General features: G+C 32.4%; 2 protein-coding genes and 1 pseudogene across 2 annotated transcripts; 1 reads left to right on the forward strand and 2 right to left on the reverse strand.

The window, feature by feature from the left end:
• Positions 1-1,936: 1,936 nt before the first annotated feature.
• On the forward strand, positions 1,937-5,332 carry LOC124845090 (protein NRT1/ PTR FAMILY 1.2-like; annotated as a pseudogene).
• A 279-nt stretch (positions 5,333-5,611) lies between these two features.
• LOC124845089 (PLAC8 family protein) lies at positions 5,612-7,361 on the reverse strand. Its single transcript, XM_047322128.2, has 4 exons — positions 7,038-7,361; positions 6,422-6,493; positions 5,935-6,147; positions 5,612-5,844 (listed from the first exon to the last, which is right to left on the reverse strand). Exons 1-4 carry the CDS (start codon positions 7,177-7,179, stop codon positions 5,753-5,755), a joined length of 519 nt encoding a protein of 172 aa, XP_047178084.2. The 5' UTR covers positions 7,180-7,361; the 3' UTR covers positions 5,612-5,752.
• Positions 7,362-8,747: 1,386 nt separating this feature from the next.
• On the reverse strand, positions 8,748-20,062 carry GC5 (golgin Putative 5). The gene is made up of 20 exons (XM_088092896.1): positions 19,733-20,062; positions 19,246-19,401; positions 18,047-19,059; positions 16,735-16,806; positions 16,013-16,087; positions 13,611-13,725; positions 12,947-13,008; positions 12,801-12,848; positions 12,147-12,431; positions 11,995-12,054; positions 11,812-11,895; positions 11,656-11,721; positions 11,470-11,568; positions 11,170-11,388; positions 10,655-10,769; positions 10,357-10,577; positions 10,067-10,126; positions 9,871-9,984; positions 9,343-9,417; positions 8,748-9,213 (listed from the first exon to the last, which is right to left on the reverse strand). The coding sequence occupies exons 2-20, from the start codon at positions 19,391-19,393 to the stop codon at positions 9,178-9,180; spliced, it is 2,967 nt and encodes a 988-aa protein (XP_087949022.1). The 5' UTR covers positions 19,394-19,401; positions 19,733-20,062; the 3' UTR covers positions 8,748-9,177.
• Between the last annotated feature and the right edge of the window lie 169 nt (positions 20,063-20,231).

A 20,231-nucleotide genomic window follows, 5' to 3' on the forward strand; every position in this document is an offset into this window, starting at 1 on the left:
AAATTTATCTTATTTTAAAAAAGGGACTAAAAACAAATTCGTTTGATAGTTTAGAGATTAAAAATATATTTAACTAGAAAGATAAACTTACAAATAATAAATCGCATGTCAATTTAAAACAATATTATATGATTGAAAAAGATGATGAGTATCACTATTCTTAACCACGAATTCCTCCTACAATCCTCGTGTCTCACGTGGTTCCTCTAAGAGTCAAAGTTATTACAGCAATTTCATTTTCCTTTTTTAAAGAAAAATTATAACAAGAAAAAGACAATAAACTCAACCTAGATCTAAAATTTTAAAATAATGGATTTATGGTCTTGTTTTCAACTTTCTATTTTTTACTTATTATAGGATTAACAGACGCTAATATATATTTTAATACACGATGCTTTTTTGGACACCTGCATTCATTTGATAGCTAAACATATACAATTTATTAACTTGTATGCGTCTCATTAATGAAATACCAAGTATATTAATTAATCAGTTTGTTTTCATTTGTCATTGTCAATCTAGTACATAAATTAAGAAATATAATCATGACCTATAACTTCTTTTTTTCTTAAAATTTCATATTATATGCGTTATTAACTCGAGACATTTAGTTTTAAAACAAGAGATGATGAAAACTGTTCGTACAAATTATTATATTTATAATTTTAAACAATTAAAAAAAAGACATTTAGTTTTCAATAATTGTTGTTACATAAAGATTTTATTAAAAAAAAAAACATGAAAACAACATTAAATTTATGATAAAATTACGTTGTGCCTATAACTAAAAAAAATATTTAGTACGAAAAAAACTTATAATGTTTTTTTACAAAAATTATTTTATACTTTAAACTTCATATAAAAAAAAGTGAATTCTTCAGTATGTTAAAAAATTTATATTAGTCCATTCTCTCATATTTCAAAAAATGCTTTAAATTTTTAGAGTTTTTTACTTTTAAAGATTTAACATAAATTATCTATACCTATTAGATTTTTAGTGTCAATTGATTTATCATATTATAATTTTTTATTCACATATATTAGTCTATTTAGAAATCATTTTCAATTTTTTAAAAAACTAGTCTCCTTGTAAATCAAAAGATAATAAACTATTGTTAAAATACTACGAGTTAAATATAATTATTGCAAACCCTGCAAATTATTTAAAATAGAAGTGATATCATTTAAAGAAGACATAATAACCAAATAATCAAATTTCACTTGCAGACCACCATCTAGATCTTTAAGAAGATAATATTAATTCATAATATAAATATCATCATGATTATCTCTATCATAAATTGCATCGCAAGTGCTGTCACAAACTTCATAACGTGTTTCACCATATGTTCTATCATAGACTTTATCATAGACTCCACAACATACTTTAACACTTGAGCTAAATAATTCTTAGTCACATATTGTGAACAACCACCTTTAAATAATAATGTTGTTATTATATTCTTTCTTTCAAAAATAAATTTGACATATTGTTTTAACCAATTTAGTTTGACACATCAATAATTATAGTTTTTTATCATTACTTTTATTATTTTAGTAATGATTATTAATCTATTATGATAATAATAATAATTAGATATGATAATCATTATATTTTTTTTTTCATTTAATAGCTTGTTTTCTTACCACATTTACTTATACTAATATTCAACAAAAATAAGAAGATATTGAATATATTGTTTAAAATGAAAAATATATATATATTTATAAATAAGAAAATTTAGAACGTCATGGCTAGGAAAATTATGTTGGTTTGATTAAAACTATTTTATTTGAGACTAGTTTGAGGTTTAAGTTTTATAAGTAAAAAGTACAAATGAGAAATAATATTTTTTGTTCCTAACACGCATCATACATCAACAACAACAAAAATTATAAATATTGCACATCAATAGTGAGTAAAATATTTAATAAAATGGCACATGATCCAACACTTTCCGAGCACGATCTTCATATATTTTGTAATCAATAATTAAGAAAAAAACCGGAGAAAAAATCTTAATGAATTATGGTTCTATCCAATTATTGGTTAATCATACTTAATCAATAGTGTTTTTTTGGTTTGCTACTACCAATTATTAGAAGTTTTACATCGATTAGAGATAAGACCAATTCATAGTTAATAAGTGGATGCAAACATCATCTTACAAACTGGTTTTCTGAAGTTCAGTTAGCCTTAAAGTCCATTTCTAACACCAACCAATTTTGGTCTGTTGTTGCTGCATTTTTTGTTGATGCATACTTCGTATCGTTTTCTTTCCATTGGTTTAGGTTCAATTCTCAGTTTCCTGGTTCGTTTCTCTTCTTTCTATTTTATTTCTAACTTCTCATCTCTTAATAATTTCTTTTTCTATGCAACTTCTCATATTAACACAAATTATTTGTAAAATTAAAAAAAAAAATTCTATGTTGGAATTTTTATTTTATTTTTAACGGGAAAGGTTGATAAGATTTTTCTAGTGACACCTTTTTGTCTTCATATACTTCAACTTAATTATCAGTTTTATACATGCCAAAACAAATAATTAGTTTTGATATTACTGTTTGTTTAGGGTGTATGGATTAATCATAGTATTAACAATTTTCATGTGACTTATTATTTTTATGTTTTTTTTTTGTGTTTGGATAGTCAATTATTCCTACAATTAAATAGATAGTCGATTATTCATATAATCAATTAAACTAATAAATGTGTCTTAGAAAATTTTAAAGATCAATAAAAATCTAATCACAAGTAAATTCTATAAAATTTGATTAAAAAACTGTTTAAATTAATAAAATGATTAGTTGGTTTTCATCATTACTAATCAATATCTTCCAAACTAAAATGATCGGTTGGAAGAGTTCAATCAATCAATGTGCGTAAGTTGCCTACATTCAACATAAAACCTTAATATTTGTGAATCTTACTTTACATATCATTTTAAATTTTTTATTTTTATACTAATATTCACATCTTAAATCTCCTAATCACGTGAGCCAGTGTGCATCCAAAACAAAAGGAAGCATTGAGGTTGACAACATTACCAATTATTAAATCGTGACTAATATTCATAATATAAAAGTGTACGAAAAGATACTCTTTAATTATATGTTGCGTATAAGTTTATATTTTAACTTTTATGAAAATATAGATGAAATTATCACATTGATTAAAAGAAATGATATTCATGCATTTTTTTATATATTAATTATTGTTGCATAGTCAATCTCGTATAAATTTAAGTTAATATTAAAGATTGTTAGAATAGTTATGTTATAAATACTTTTTAAAGATTATATGTACGTAATTATTAAAATATTTTTAATTTATTTGATACTTTATCTTACAATTTATGTAATTATAATCTTTTTATCATTAAATAATCAACATTAGAAAAAAAAATGTATATTATAGTATATTAAATTTTATAATATAATTTTGCTTTATTTTTTTATTTTTTATAAATATATTTATTTAATAACTTTTTACCATATACATATAAAAGATAAATAAAAAAAATATAAAAATTGAAAATGTATAAATTAAATAATTATTTTATAAATAATTTATTTCTTTAGATAAAATAAAAAAAGGTACATAAATTTATTAAAAATATAAAAGATGCCCATTTCATTTATTAAAAATATGAAGAAGGGTATGTATATATATATATTAAAAACACCAAAAATGTGTATTTAATAATTAAAGAATGTTTTAGTGTGAATGAAGACTTCTTTGATACAAATTATATGTTGATAATAATTGTGACATAATTGTCGATATGATATTTGTTTTGCAGGGAATGGCGGTGATGTGGCTGACTGCGATGATCCCAGGGGCAAGGCCATGCATGCACTCAACTGAGAACTGCAAATCTGCAACAACACTCCAAATGGCTATCTTACTCTCTTGCTTTGCTCTCATATCCATTGGAAATGGTGGAATCTCATGCTCCTTAGCATTTGGTGCAGATCAGCTTAACCAAAAATCCAAACCCAACAATCAGAGGGTCTTAGAGAGCTTCATAAGTTGGTACATAGCTTCTCAAACCATTGCTGTCGTTTTTGCCTTGACGGGAATAGTTTACATCTAAGACCATTTTGGCTGGAAACTGGGTTTTGGGGTTCCAGCAGCACTTATGCTCTTCTCCACTTTCTCCTTCTTCCTCATTTCCCCACGTTATGTCAAGCAGAAACCAAACAGCAGCTTGATCACTGGCTTTTCCCAAGTGATTTTCGTTGCCTACAAGAACAGAAACCTTTCATTTCCACCTAAGAACTCCACTACCAATGGCGTCTATCACCATGACAAGGACTCGACCCTTATCGCTCCAACTGATAAACTAAGGTTGAAAGCAAAATCATGCATTTCCCTAATGATCTTGAGTTCGATGAACTGATAAAGTTATTGACTTTAGGTGATGCTTACTGTTTGTAGGTTTCTAAACAAAGCTTGCATCATCAGAGACAGAGAACGGGATATAGCCTCTGATGGGTCGGCTTCAAAAAAATGGAGTCTTTGCACAATAGAGCAAGTGGAAGAACTGAAGGCAATCATTAAGGTTATTCCCATTTGGTCGATCGGTATCATGGTGGCAGTTAGCACAAGCCAGCATCACTTTGGTTGCTCCAAGCTAAAACCATGAACAGACAGGTCACTTCAAACTTCCAAATTCCAGCAGGCTCTTTCGGTGTGTTCATGATGCTTGCAGTGTGCATGACTGCGGGTGTCTATGATCGTGTCATCCTTCCTCTAGCTTCAAAAGTGAGAGGAAAACCAGTAAGCATCAGTGCCAAAAGAAGAATAGGAATTGGACTGTTTTTCTCCTTTTTGGACTTTGTGACTTCGGCAATTGTTGAGAGTATAAGGAGGAGGAAAGCAATAGGAGAGGGGTTTGTTGATAATCCTGAGGCAGTCTTGGAGATGTCTGCAATGTGGCTTATCCCACATAATATTCTGTGTGGTATAGCAGAAGCCTTTAATGCAATAGGGCAATCAGAGTTCTATTACTCTGAGTTTCCAAGTAGCATGTCAAGCATTGCTGCATCTCTATTCAGCCTAGGATCTGCTGTGGGAAACTTGGTGGCTTCTCTTATACTCAGCACTGTGGATAACATTACTTCCAAAGGTGGAAAACAGAGTTGGGTTTCAGATAACATTAACAAGGGTCACTATGACAAGTATTATTGGCTTCTTTCCATACTGAGTGCTGTTAATACTCTTTACTATTTGGTTTGCAGTTGGGCTTATGGCCTTAGTGCTGAAGCAGTCTCAAAGAAGGAAGAAAGAGGGAACATGGTTCATGATCAACAACAAGAGGCAATGTAATGAAACCCAATAATTGTTCACTTAAATGTTTTTATACATAATTTGGATATTCTAACCTTTTTTTTTAATGATCAGCTTCTGTGTGCTGTAGTACTATATAGAAAAAACCATGTTTTGTACAAGTTGCATTCATGAATAAGATATTTGGCAGTTGCGTCTTGAATATTAGTAAAAGGTACAAATCTTATATTACTTTATATTCTTCCAAAGATTTTATACAGTAAGACTCTCCTCCATGTAAGAATGGATGCAACAATTTATACAGTGATATACTTATCATACCAAACTTGCCACCTTTCGGCTTTATTTTCTTTCTTAGAATTCAGACACAAGTATCAGACATGAAAAAGTAAACAAGCACAGAACGAATCAAAAGAATTACAACTCAGTTTAATTTTAACAGCTCCACCGTGAATGTGTTCACTTGGACATGAATTGGTTTGAAGGAGGATTGTTCAGTGTTTGATCACTTTGCTGTTTTGCATGCTTTTGTGCAAGAATTCCATTCCATCCTGCATATGCAAATTGCAATAAGTTATGTGAGATAATAATTAAGAACGTAAAATTGAATAAGGATGAACAAAAGGAAGGAGCTGAGTTACCAAGAGCAGGGTCAAGTCCTCTGATTTTTAGCTCTCTGAACTCTTGACAAAGGGAACAACATGGACAAAATATGTGAGAGACTATGTCTGTGTATGGTGCTTCAACCAAATTATACCTCTTTCTCAACTTTGTTCTGTACTTTGACCCCATTATCCATTGAGAGCACAAAGCAGGCATCATTAATAGGTAAATGAAGCTCCCCAGATGACAACCTGAAATCATTTGAACGTGTCAATTGTTGGAAAATCTTTACCGGTGGATTCGAGTCAAAACATGAGAAAACATTATATTATCTTTAACTTGAAATTAAACATGATGTTTGTGAGATTTTTTTACTATGTTGTTTAATCTGTCTATTTCTGAGTAATAGAATACTACAACTCACTCTTGAATTTCAATATTATGGGTTTAAACATAATTTATATCAAAAAGTTGAAAAAATTATGAGAAACGAATGCATGGTGAGCTAAGTGTAAGGGTCCTTACTAAGTTCTCCGCCATCTAATATTTCTGCTGTCTGCCCAAATGTTACACACGGGAAAAATGATGTCATAACAGCTGCAACCAAAATCAAAGTATACATAATTAGATCAACCACACTGCATTTTGCATGAAGCAAATAAAGATAAATGAAAAGGATAGCTAATTGTTTCTAATTTTCTTGGTAAGGACAAATAAAAGGGTAATTAGCTTATTCATTTTTCCTAGGTTTCCCTTGTGTCCTTGCACAAACTCATAGCATAAAATGCAGCATTTGCTCAGTTATGCATCAACTCAGCTGTTTTTGAACAGAAATTGCTTATGGAAAAGTAACCCAAGTAATTCTACCATCTAGGCCTAGCCACTGAAAATTAGCTCATACATTGAAGTCATCAAACGACATTATATGTAGGTAGAATTGTAAGCCTTCATTGAGGCTATTTTCTAGCTTTGGAATGAAGAGCAACCTCTCCACCTGAATTTTTCTTACCAAAAAAATACTAATATCTCATGGTAATGGAAAGTGCTACTAAGTTCATTAAGGTTATCTTTCTAGAACAAGTTTAAACGTGTAATCTAGTAAAAAACTTAGTTGAAGAAATTAAACTAAAGTAGATATTACCATTTGTCTGATTCTCATGACAGTCAAATAGTCCAGTGCTCCATGGACTCCCTATTGGCTGAAAAGTATCAGCTTCATACCTTGGAGCAAATGAACCAACGGCTTCATTCTGTTGAATCTTCTGATCCTCACTGGCCTGCATCTCGCCTTTTTCTTTCTTGAAAAGTTCTGCCAAAAACCAACAATGAAGGAAGCCTAGAATTAAACCAAACGCAGAGCAGCTTGCTCTTGCAAATGCTGCTGGACTTAGAAATAAATAAATGAATGAAACTACAGCCTTTAAAAGAGCATTGGAGTATGAAAGGGCAGAGGGTATTACAGAAAATTCGTGTATCTCATTTGATTGATGAAAATATATTAAGAACTTTAGAAAGAAGTTTCATGCTCGGACGTGGACAACTGGATGGAAGAGTAGACTTTGAAAGTCGTAGATAATGGAATGAAAACAAAACCAGATTTTGGAGCTAATAGCCGAAATGCTTGACACCAAAGTAAGTACATGCACTGATATCTTAATGTACGCAAAAGTCAACTCAAATAAACAACTCAAAACACCACTGTACTCTGCTCTCTTAAGAAAATATTCTGCTAAAGTAAAAGGTAGAATCAAGTTGCTATCAAAGGTTTTGTTCAAGTTGACTAACGTTATTCAATGAAATCATGCAATGCATTGCAAGCATGGGATTATTCTCCTTTTGGGTCAAAGGATCACCTCTTAACAAGGTTCAACATCAAAGCCATGGTGTGAATGTGTAACTTCGGCGGATTTTGCAGACGCGTTCTTTAAACTGAATTCATGCTAATATGATGGAATTCAAGTCAATTAGATTGGTTATCATTTATAACATACTTATTGTATTTAGAGCAAATTACAACAATATTCTCTAAGTTTTCTTCTAATTATACTTGCACTTCTTTTTTATGTAACAAAAAAATCTCTTAATTATTGTGATTTCATCATGGTCACACTTTTTCTTCGCGAACTTCGTTATCTCGATTTAAAACAAATTATAGCAGCACTTGTAAGGCTTGTTGTATTTATACTTGTACGCCTCTTTTTGTTTTAGACAAAAATTTCCTAATTTTTGCAACTGGGTTGTAGCAAACACTGCCTAATATTTATAATGTAAAAAGTGCTTTGGGCAACCTGTTTTCTTCCTTTGCAGTAGGTAACTTTCAGTGATGCCTACTGTATAGTTATAAATTGTCGTATACGGTAAATTTATTGACTTTTGTAGTTACCTAAAAGTATTTGATGAATTAACTGTCATATATGGTAAAAATTTTAATTTAAGCTTTTTAGTTTTCTATAAAAAAAAATTAAGGAGTACACGATTATAGTAAAATCATTTATATTATTATTCAATTACAAATTTATGTATATAACACGTTCTTTTGAACTTTATTATTACAAATTTATATTAAAATAGTAAAAAGCATTGATAACGAATTCATTTTAATACTTTAATATACTATGAGGATATTCTTAATTGGATAATCATACTTTGACAACATTTTTTTGATAATATTTTAACATCATTTACGTGTCATTATGTAATTGGTTAATGTTAGTGTTTATGATTATTATTGTTGATTGTAGAATAATTTTGAATCAATTTCAGAATGACACGTAGATTATGTTAAAATGTTGTCAAAAAAATATTGTCAAAGTATCATTATCCTTCTCAATTATAGATAACAAACCCAAAATTTATGATAAAATCATACAAATTCATTCAGCAATAAAGAAATACAAAACCCAACAAAAAATGTGGTTTTAGCTAGCGCTTCCCTTTTGTTTATTTGGAACATTACACACTTGGGGAGGAAAAAAACCCTATATTGTGAACAAAGTCAGCAACAATATTCTAAGGATCTCTCCAAGTATGAATTTGGTATAAAAAAAACAGCCTATACAGCATTCCCTTAAGAAGAATGACTATCAGTATCTGTTAGCCAGGCAAACAAAATACACACTTTTGATGGAAGACCTGAACGAATCATTCTCCAGAGTCCCATGGCACTATTCCAATATATTACCATTTCCAATGTACATCACACGCAGCCCAGAGACATGGTCATGTCAAGACCATCTCAAATACTTACCTTTTCAATTCCCCAAGACCTTTCTTCAACCAAACTAGTTGCTACCCATTGATGGTTTCATATGCTGGATCTGTAAAAAGACACACTAAGGTTATAAATCCAAGTATATCGATGAAAACAAAAGGTTAAGCATTTTATGAAAAGTAAGAGAAAAAAAAAACTAGGTCATCTAAGGAGTAAAAGGTCCAGCTTAGAATACCTTATTAACAAGCAAGTTCACTTGTTCTCTGTACATTTCCTTCAAGTCTACAATATCCGCACGAAGTTCCTCCAGCTAAACACATTGAAAGTTTTTTTTTTCAGTGAAAACTAAAAAATAGATCACTTTTTCATTATAAAAGCAAAAAAATAAAAGGAAAGACGACAATTTTGGCAAAGCAAAGTCCTATGCCCTAGTATAACTACAAGCCTACAAATTATTTTCTTTTCTTTCGCCCATTATTGTATTTATGGCCTAGTTTGTCTAGCGTTTTTCTTTCATTTGATTTCTCAGATTTTCTGAATGGGTCACGATTCAGAAGTGCCATACTCTTGTCTGGACCCTAAAGTATTTCAAACACAAGAAAAATGATCAGAAAACAAACTTAAGAATTAGTTCATAGGATGGCAGTGATTTCCTTACAGATTGAATATGCAGGCAGGGCACTAGGTCAGGAATCCAAAAACCAAATTATGTCTAAGAAATTAGTCCTAGAAAGAAAGCAGAGGTTGGCAAAGTTAGAATTACCTCTTCATCACGTTCGCCCATCAATTCCAAAGCAGCAGAGTGCCTCCTCCTTAGTGCTTCTAGCTCTGATCGTAAGCCAGGTAATACAGCAGCCTCCCCACGCAACTTCTCACACTGCAGGGTAGATATGATATACATGTCATGGTTAATGACAAGGAACGTGACCCATAAGTGGTAAACAGGAAGCAAAATTCACCTGTTCTGTCATTTTGACCAGCTCGTCAGCAAGAGAATCGCGGATAGATTCCAGTGATGCCTGGAATTTGTATTATTAAAATAAATCATCATTGTATCCCAAATAAAAAAGGGTCATCCAGATCACTGTCTTATGATCCAACAGCTTAATATAAATTATATTAGTGATAAACTATAAATTCTATTACTTGAACATCATGATAAATTCTCAATGATAAGAGAATGTCGAGCTCTGAATAAGAATGTATGGTGCAAAACGTTTACAGGGAATGAAGGCAAGAAAAATCATACCAGACGTGACATGTATGAAGCAAGTTCACCCTCCTTCTGACGAAGTGCAGCTTCAAAAGAACTGAGTGTCATGCTTTTCACATAGTAAGGACTCATACTTAGTTCTCCTGGGTTTCTCCTATCAGAAATACTATCAGATGAGTCCAACGATGCTTGCAGAAAGTGGCTTTCTTCCAAGCTTCCAAGGGAGCTTGCACTGGAGATTTTCCGAGACAGGTTCCCTACATTATAAAGAATATTAAACATATATCACAGACAACTCAGCCTTAGTGATGGAAAGAGAAGCAGAGCATCACACCATTCTCAAAAGCAGAAGTTTGCTTTGTAATGGGAGTTTGATCTGACGATGGAGCAGAATGAACACGGGCAGTTCTCTCCAGCTCTGATCGAGCAGCCTTTTCTTTTTCTATCTCCTGGCAAAAATTAAGAACTTAACTCAGGATCTTGATAAAATATCACAAAGGTAATTCAATACCCTTGCAAGCAATACTGTACCTAGTTATTTCTTCTTTTCATTTTTATGTATTGTTTCTGTTCCATAATTTGCCCAAATATTCTACATAAGCTTGCTAATATAATTAACTCCATTAATCCATATAATGTTGAAACATCCACCATAAAAGCAAGTTCACTTAATTTTGTAAATTTTTTACAGAAAAGATCATGCAGCATGAAACCAAATCTCTCCTTTGGCTGGTAATCCCATTACCCACAAAATGAGAAATGATAGAAAATTTAATCGGAAGAGAAACCAAGAGCTTCATTAACATATTTGCAGTGCAATATTTGAAATCCATAATCAAAAAGCTCTACCTGCTGAAGATGCTCCCTATGTATCAGTGCCTCCTGTAACTCTTGCTTGTATTTCTGTCTAATGTCTCTGATCTCTTCCTCAAGCTGTCTCACACGACCTTCTTGAGTGTCAGCTTCCTCCTTTGCTGCAAGATATTCCTGCCTACTTTCAGCTGCCCTTTGTCTCTCCTTTTCAAGGGTCCTACTTAATTGAGTCTGTTCTGCTCTTAAACAGGAAATCTGTAATTCATTGTTAGAGCAAAAAGTCACATACACGAAGTTGCCATTAAACATGCGATTTCACTGGAGAAATTACAAAACCTGAGCCTCAAGGACATTAATTCGAGACAAGGTCTGAGATAAGCGTTCATTCACAGATCGCTCTCTTTCCTCTGCAGTTGCAGCTTTAGCCTCAGCTTCCTGAGAGTCCATAGGAAAAGATGGAGAAATACAATAATATCTAGGGAGAAAGTTTCCAAAATTAAATTAAAAAAGTATTCTACTGACCTGAAGTCGAGAATTGAGAGTTCTTTCAACAGCTGCCCAAGCTTCAGCTCTTCTGGCATTTGTTTCCTGTTATAAAGTGAAAGTATAGTACAGATCACATGGAACAAAACCTATAAAAAACAGAAGGAAGAGTAATGCCGAATCATGTGTATGAACCTGCATGGCTTCAATTTGCCTTAAAAGTGGCCTTGTGGATTCAGGAACTTGGGTAATCAGTTCCTCACACCGTCTTTCACTTGCCTAGAGAAACCCAATTAAACTATAACAACTACCTAAAGCACAAATAAAGTGGCTAAAACTTATTTGTAACAAATACAAGCAGAAAGAGTGAGAGCAGACCTGATAACGTTTTTGAAGATCCTCAATGTCCCTGCGAAGCATGTCTTCTTTGAAGACAGCCTAAAAATAGACAAAGAAAACATTAAAACTGAAAATAGCATCTTGAGAAAGTTAATTCCGTAAAGAGAAAGGTCAGAAAATAACAGAGAAACCTGTTGTTCCTTTCTACTTAATGTTTGCCTCAATTCTTCAAGTGCCTGAACTAGCATAGATTCGCGTTCCTCAGCTTCTCTCAAACGACTTTCTAGCTCAGTTCTTGCTTCATTGTTCACACGAGCCTCGGCTAATGCTTCAGCTTCCTTAGCAGCAGCCAAAGCATTTGTATAATATTCTTTCTGTGCTGCAATTTCATTTTGGTGTTTTTCTATCGTTTCTTGCAGCAACTTCTCTGTAGCTGTCTTGTCCTTCTTGATACTTTCTACTTTATTCTCCTCTACCTGGTTTGCATGGCATTAACCAAAAGTATTAGTAAATATAAGGATCGTCAACACATGCTACTCCAAAAAAGAATGACATTTCCAATGATATAGAAGATTGTTCACAACTCTACAGTAGCACACAACTATAAATGATAATTACCCTGAAAAATTATATGAATTTAAATTATAAACAGTAAGATGGGATTTTTATAATCAAACTACAGAAGAACACCTTTTGCAAAAAGATAAACAATCTGCACCCGAAAAGTAAAGATAAAGCTCTACCCATAAACTTTCCAATTCCTAGATTCCATGGTTAATTTTCATTCAAAAGATACCACCAGCAAATAATAACTTCTAATAATGCTTTCAGAATAATTCCATCACCTGAAGTTTAGTAGTCAAACCTTTCTTCTCCTCCTCGAGATCTCTGATCTAGCTTTCATAAAAAAAAATAATTAAGAGATTTGTAACAATATGTAGGTATATATACGATTGAAGATTCTGGGAAATACAACAAATAGTCTGCATACCTGAGCCCTTAGTTTCCTAATTGTGGATTCTTGAGTAGCCTGCTTTTTTGAAAGCTCTTCACCTGGGATGAGAGACAGTCTAATATGAAGAAAGAGCCTTTATAGTCTCCACTAATTAAACCACTCCATGCTTCAATGGATAAATGTTTTAATTACAACCGAAAAGCCCTTCAGAAAAAATTATTAATTTCCAACCAAAACAATGAAAAGTAACATTTCACACACAATTTTATAATGTAACATCAGCCTTCCTCAATTTTAAAATCTAGCTCTCCTATAGACCTTGTTCAAAGCTTTCAACCAAGCCAAACAATAAAGGTATGCAAAATGCCAAGTCCGAGTAAAGGGGTTTACAAAGCATTTATTACTCTAGAACTATGAAAATCTTAAATGAATTCTAGACAAGATCTTACTTTCCATTTCCTAAATTTAACACACTAAATTAAATGCAGCTATGCAGAAATTCTAGGCCGAGTAAAAGTGCATACAAAGCATTTACTACTCTCATAAACTAAGGATATCCACGTTAAAGATCCAAAGAACATACATCTAAAAGAATCATCCACATAGTCAACCCCAAAGAGACAAAAATAACAAAATATATGATTTTGTGGCCCCAGAGCCTGGATGATACAAATTTAGGTTTAATTTTAGACTGTGGTACCTTCTGCCATTACTTGGGTAATTATCTCATCCTTTTCTTTCAAGAGAGCAGCCGCATCAATTTTTTTACTCTGCTCTCGGCGAAGTGTATCCCTCTCCTTGGTGAGAGCGTAAACCTGTAATTAAACACCAAAAAAATTATAAAATCCCATAACTGTAGCTCAAACTAGAAATGAATTTCTAACACCAATCCCCAATGCTTTAGATGCTCATGTTATAACATTGAAATTATAATTCATCGTCTCTGCTTCCATGGAAACTTCTTGTTTATTGAATGCACTAACATTGCAAGAATTTGACTGCTATACAAAAAAAAAAATAGAACAGTATATCAAAGAATAACTGAAGCATTGCTTCTAAACAAAGCAAATGATGCAGGAAGCAGCAGCACCTCCATAGAATATCGTCTCAGCATAACTGACATTTTTGGACACACACTTGTCAACCCTTCCACTTGTTTCCAACATCTCTCAACCGGGTCACAATAAAAGAAATATTTCAGGTGATACACCTCTTTGATACATATTGGACACCCTCCAACACAACCAAAGAAACTAAACACTTCCTAAACACTGCTATTATATTAAAAATAATAATAATAATAATAATAATAAAACAACTAATGTCATAAATATTGCTAGACTCGACTTTCTTTTTGTGAGGTACATTTTCGTAAGACTTAAGTAGTTATTTTTAGTACTAGAATACATGTTTCTTAGTATTCTGATGATCCATTATTACATGAAAATTGTAAAACTTCACAAATTTGTTTTACGAAATATATAAATGAGATCTTTGTCATGTTGACTATATAAACAAGCAATATCCCTCTATTCTATATTTTAGATATTAATCGTTTCCCTGTGACCATGTTGGAGTTGGTTCTTCATAAGCGAAAGTTCATCCCTAAAAAGACTGACTTTGCAACCTACATGGCATCTGTGCCAGCTATGCACTTGTATGACAAGAAACTTAAGAACATCTGAAATGAAAAGTAAGCATTAAAAGGAAAACATGTGACCCTTAATAGTAGTTTTATCAGTTGTCCCTAGCTAGGTTAGTTTCTGTGATGAAAAAGTCAACCATAACTTCTCTGTATAGACTATACACAACTTTTGAATTATGCATCTTAGTTATACTACTGATAAGTATGCACAAAAACAAATAAGATTTACGAAGTTGTAACATTCCACTATTTTTATTTGCATTTGTATTAGTTAATTATTACTATTGAATTTTGAATATCAAAATATATACGGAAGATTAAATAAAACATTATCAAAATCACAATAACCATCTGAACAAATTTAAGAATATCATATTAACTGACTATCAACTTCACTAACCAAATATTTATATTTATCAAAATTGCATCCTCTTTCATAATGTATCCTACATCATTATAATTTATTCTTCTAATTTTCTGAATCAAATTTTTCTTAAGATACTACAAAACCTCAACCCAACTATTCCTCCAACATTAACTAAATATTTCTTTGTATTCCACACCAATCTTCGAACACATAACTATCACATGTTGTCACAAAATACCTTTTCTCCTTCAAAAAATTAACATCTTTTCTTTTCTCTAGTTCTAACTATAATTATGACCAAAATAATAACAATAAAAAACCTCCCCTATATTCCTTATCAGTCCTGAAACACTCAAATCACATGCTCTGAAAATATTTTTCACTTTCCAAGGATTCTCAACTCTTTCACTGTAATTCTAACAATAACATAAAAATAATCAATTACAAAAAATACTTCCCTTAGCTTTATTTTCAGTTTCTGAACTAAACTTCCTACAATTTCCTTCTCTTCAACACCTACTCCTTTCTATATTTCCGTTCAACCTCGTCTCTGAATTTCTAAATCACTTTTGTTTTTCTCACAATTCTGATGTTGCCCTATTGTGTTCACCCTCCTCTTTTTAATAAGTAACCTACAGTTTTATAATCATATTTCCTCTTAATTGTCAGTGATGACTGGTTATGTTAATTTAATTTTTTTTAATTGACATTAGTACGATAAAATTGTCCACTTGCAATTTTTTTGTAAAGCTCATGCTAGGAATTAAAAAATTAAATAATTAACTTTTGTAAACTTTATTTCTTCTTTGAAATATATCTATATTTTCTTGATTAAATAATTAATTTTTACAACTATATTTACTCTTCCTATTTTTAATTAAAAACAATTCACACATATCTCACATTAAAACAAAATAATAAACCATATATATATATATATATATATGTATATATATATATATATATGTATATATATATATATATATATGTATGTATATGTATGTATATATGTATGTATATATGTATGTATATGTATGTATGTAACTTAATTTAATATTTGACAAATTATGGGTCTTTACACAAGTGATACCTTTCTTTCAAGAGTTGCAACTCTCTGATGGTATTCCTCTCGCAAAGACTCAACTTCTGCCTCATTGGATTTTCTCTGTTACACAATTATCAGCAATGAAATATAAATATTCCAGAGGAAATGGATGCAGCAGAGAACAACACAAAATAAGATGAGAAATAAAAGTAGGGAACAGGGACATGCGCTAATTAACTTACAAAAACACCAAAGGTATCTTCATAGAAAGATGTGCAAAGAAAAATTGTTACATCATAAATAGTATACAACATGAAATATCCAGAAAAGTACAACACAGACAATATCATGTAAAAAAATTCACCTTCAATAAATTTCTTATCACCTACACCTGACACAAAATTAATCAAGGAAGGAAAACTAGATTTTGAAAAAAATGTCTACTGAGCCACACCATCTATCATTGACAAATAAACATGTTTGACTTCTACTTTTTCATGATATTAGTATTCCATGTTGGTCGCTCAGTTAGCCAATTCATTTGTTGTTTGTCAATGCAAGATCGTGTCTTAGAAATGGCATATAGGATCAATGATTAGCTTCTAATGCTACATGTGCAAGAAATATTAGGTTTAAATATTTAATGGACAGATGTGAATACACATATGACATGACAAATACCAAGGTTCAGGAAGTAACGATAAAAAGTTGTATTAAATCAAAACATCGCACAAAGCTACTGCTAGGTATTGAAAAAGTAAATATACCTTGAAATCCTCAATCACGGATTTTAATTGTTCATTTTCATTCATCAATTTTGCAATGTCATCAGCTTTGGCCTACAAAGGGAACCAAGATTATGAAAATGTAATAAGATATCCAACATTATAATGGCCACAAAAAAGCATATAGAAAACGAGTATAATTATAAGCAACTTCTTGAATATATTGGAACATTAAATTGAACTACCTTTATCTATTAAGAAAGACGAAAGATTTTAGGTGATTATAGCAAAACAAAAGGGGTGTAGAGGAGCAAGAAAGCATATTTACAAAAGAGTGAATTAGAAGCCTCTTTTACACCATCAATCTGCACTATCTTTATTGTGAAGAGCCTAGGATTCTTTATTGTAATAATAAGTCAACTATCAGCATTGTTCACAATCCACTTCGGCACATTAGGACCAAACACAAGATAGATAGGCACTTTATTAAAGAGAACCTAGATAGTGGCCTTATCACCACTTTTTATGTCCCATCTAGGCTTCAGTTAGCATATTTGTTTACCAAAGATCTTTCCACTACAAGTTTATGATCTCACATTCAAGCTCGGAATGATAGATATCCATTCACCAGCTTGAGGGAAAGTGTTGTCTTAGAATATTTAGTGTACTACTAGAAGTTGTTAGAATATTATAGAGATAATTGTTACTACATGGTTAGAGTTCTCTATATATAAGTTGATGTACTGTTTCAGTCAATTGAATAAGAATCTTCTTTCTTTCATATTAATCCTTTCAAGCTATATACATACATACACACACACAAACACTCACATATATATAAAATGATCTTAACCAAGAAAAAAAAAAGACAATGAGCCCACAAAACTTCTTAACAAGACAAAGTCTATCTAGAGATCAAGCCATCATTCATCATAGTTCTCACTTTTCAACTAAAAAGAAAAAAAAAATCTCCTTAAAAAAAGAATATGAATCCCAAATCCTTTTCTTGCTAATACTAAAAACAAACAATTTTTTACGATCACTTCTCAATCGGTTAAAAAAAGACTAAGAAAATTTCCTTTTGACAAAGTGAATTAGTAACTAAACTATTTTTACACCACTTAATAATCTTCATGACTTCTGTTTTATGTAAGAGAAGCTTGGGAAAATATATAGTCTAGGAAAAAAGCTTGGTTCTACAAACACATAGACCCTAACCAAGACAAAACGTACAACAGACCAAGAAAAAGCCTACCTAGAGATGATGTAGTGCTTAGATCTTCTTGTTATATTACGAGATCTTGCAACAAAAACATACAAAAGCTGCCATGATAACATGCACTAAATGAAATACCTGAGCCTGTCTTGCAGCACCTTGTAGGGCAGCTTCCATCATTTTCATTTCCCTTTTCACCCTCTCTAGTTCAATCATGGCACCAGAGTCAGAAATAGTTCTTTCAGATCTTATATGATGCACTTTCATGTCAGTTTCAACATCATGGGCAAAGTGGTCGCTTTCATGTTCTTCTGCAGTTGTTTCATTTTCAGGTAAAAACTCTACATTTACCACCTTAGAAGATTCATTTGGAGTACCACTGGGCAACTGTTCAATACTTGATTGATCAGAGTTACTGGCTTCATCCGAAGCCACAGACTGTAGAACAGAAGTGTCAGTATCATCTCTTTTCTCACCTTCACTCGATGCCTCATGTTGAGCAGAAGATACTCTCTTTACACTTTCATCTGCTTGTACCCTCTCTTCTTTACTCTCCTCTTGTGTCTCGGCTTGAGAATTTTCATTCCCATCACTAATACCATGTGATTCACCAGACTCACTAGTAACAGCCTCATCTACATTGTCTGCAGGACTAAGAGGAGTGAGTTGCATTGACACTGGACTCTCAAAGCCTCCCTCATTGGTAATCTCTTTCTCTTGAGAATGATCTATGGCATCTGAACTCTCAATTTTCTCAACAGAGGATTCAGTCAATTCAACAGGCATCTCCAGTGAGTGGTGTTCCTCCTTTCCATGATCCAAATTCTGTTCAATTGTTTCATCCGCTGCTGACTCTGTATGCTCACCATCTTCTTCTTTCTTAAGCATTTTATTTTCTTCTTGGGCAGTGATTTCTTCATCTCCCGCATGGACTTCATTATCAGTTTCAAGGGCCTTGTTTCCTTCGTCCACTGGTGTATGATCCAGAGACTCTGGCACTTCTGGTAACTTCTCAGTTTCAGAATCTCGTTGAGAGGATTCATCTTTTTCAGACATTTCTTCTGCAGGTTCCTCGCTTTTGTTCCCCATAAAGGCCATGACAGGATTAAATATGGCTTTCGTGTCGGTAGATATAGGCCATGACCCAGCATCTAGAATTCAAAAACCAAACGATATAGCTCCAATCAGTGTCAAAACCGAGAAATCCCCACATAGAGAAAACACATCTAATCAAAAAATTCAAAACTCAAATCTCACAACAGTTAATGAACTTCACATCTACCTCTATCATAAAATTCACACACGACAAAGAAATGCTAGGAACTGCCATTAAGTACCTTCATTGCTGGACTCAGCCTTCTCTTCGAAGCCAAGAGCGGAATCAAAATTCTTCTCAATATTCTTCACACTCTCCTGAAGCTTATTAACGGCTCCCGCCAAATCGGGGAAGTTCCCCCACGATTTTTTCCCACTAAACCACGCCATCGCGAAAGCTACAAACCAAAACAAAACCGAACCCTGATGCACATTAACAATTGAAAACGCCACTCAATTCCTACTCTATTCCAACCCCGGATCCCAAAAAAGCATCAACAATGTAACTCAGATAAGCATCGATTGAAAAAAGAAAAGACGGTCAAATTCAATTCATGCACCACACCACCGCGAAAAAAACTATGCATCTAAAAAACCAAGCCGAATGGAGAATAGAAAAAGCGAAATGCTAGGTAAATCTGAAATCTGATCATTGTAAAGGAAGATACGAATGCAGAGGGGTTGAGTTGGTGAGGAATGAGATCAATAGTATAAAGATGCAAGACGAACCTCAATGATGCGATGGATCCAGGAATCAAATCGTGGACGTGGCTTTCGAAGTGGTGGAGCTCATAGCTGAATTATTACGAAGCTTCACCTACAATACAATTGAATCATCGAAAAGAGAGAAAAGTTGTCGGTGAGATAAAAAAACGAGAAATGGAGAGTGGCGTTGCAGAAACGCGGGAATGGATGTTCAATTTTATGAATTCTGCAAAACTAATGCTAATGCTATGCGAGGGATGACAGATCCTCCTCCAACGCGATTCTAAAGGTTTCTTCTCTTCGCACGTTGGGTTGGGGGCGAACGCAACGCTGTCGTATGGCTACTTTCATTTCTTTTTCTTTTATTAATTATTTTGATGAGTAGGGTGGGCGTAATTTGTTGATAGATACATAACTTCTTATTTGCATGTTTCAATAGGGTAGAATAGAAAATATAAATACGATGCAATGAAAAAAATAATACAAATAAGATTTTTTTTTAATGACAGAAAAACCTGAAACA

Source organism: Vigna umbellata, chromosome 6, assembly GCF_029865625.1.
Source record: "Vigna umbellata cultivar VRB3 chromosome 6, Vumbellata_1.0, whole genome shotgun sequence".
Taxonomy (NCBI): Eukaryota; Viridiplantae; Streptophyta; class Magnoliopsida; order Fabales; family Fabaceae; genus Vigna; species Vigna umbellata.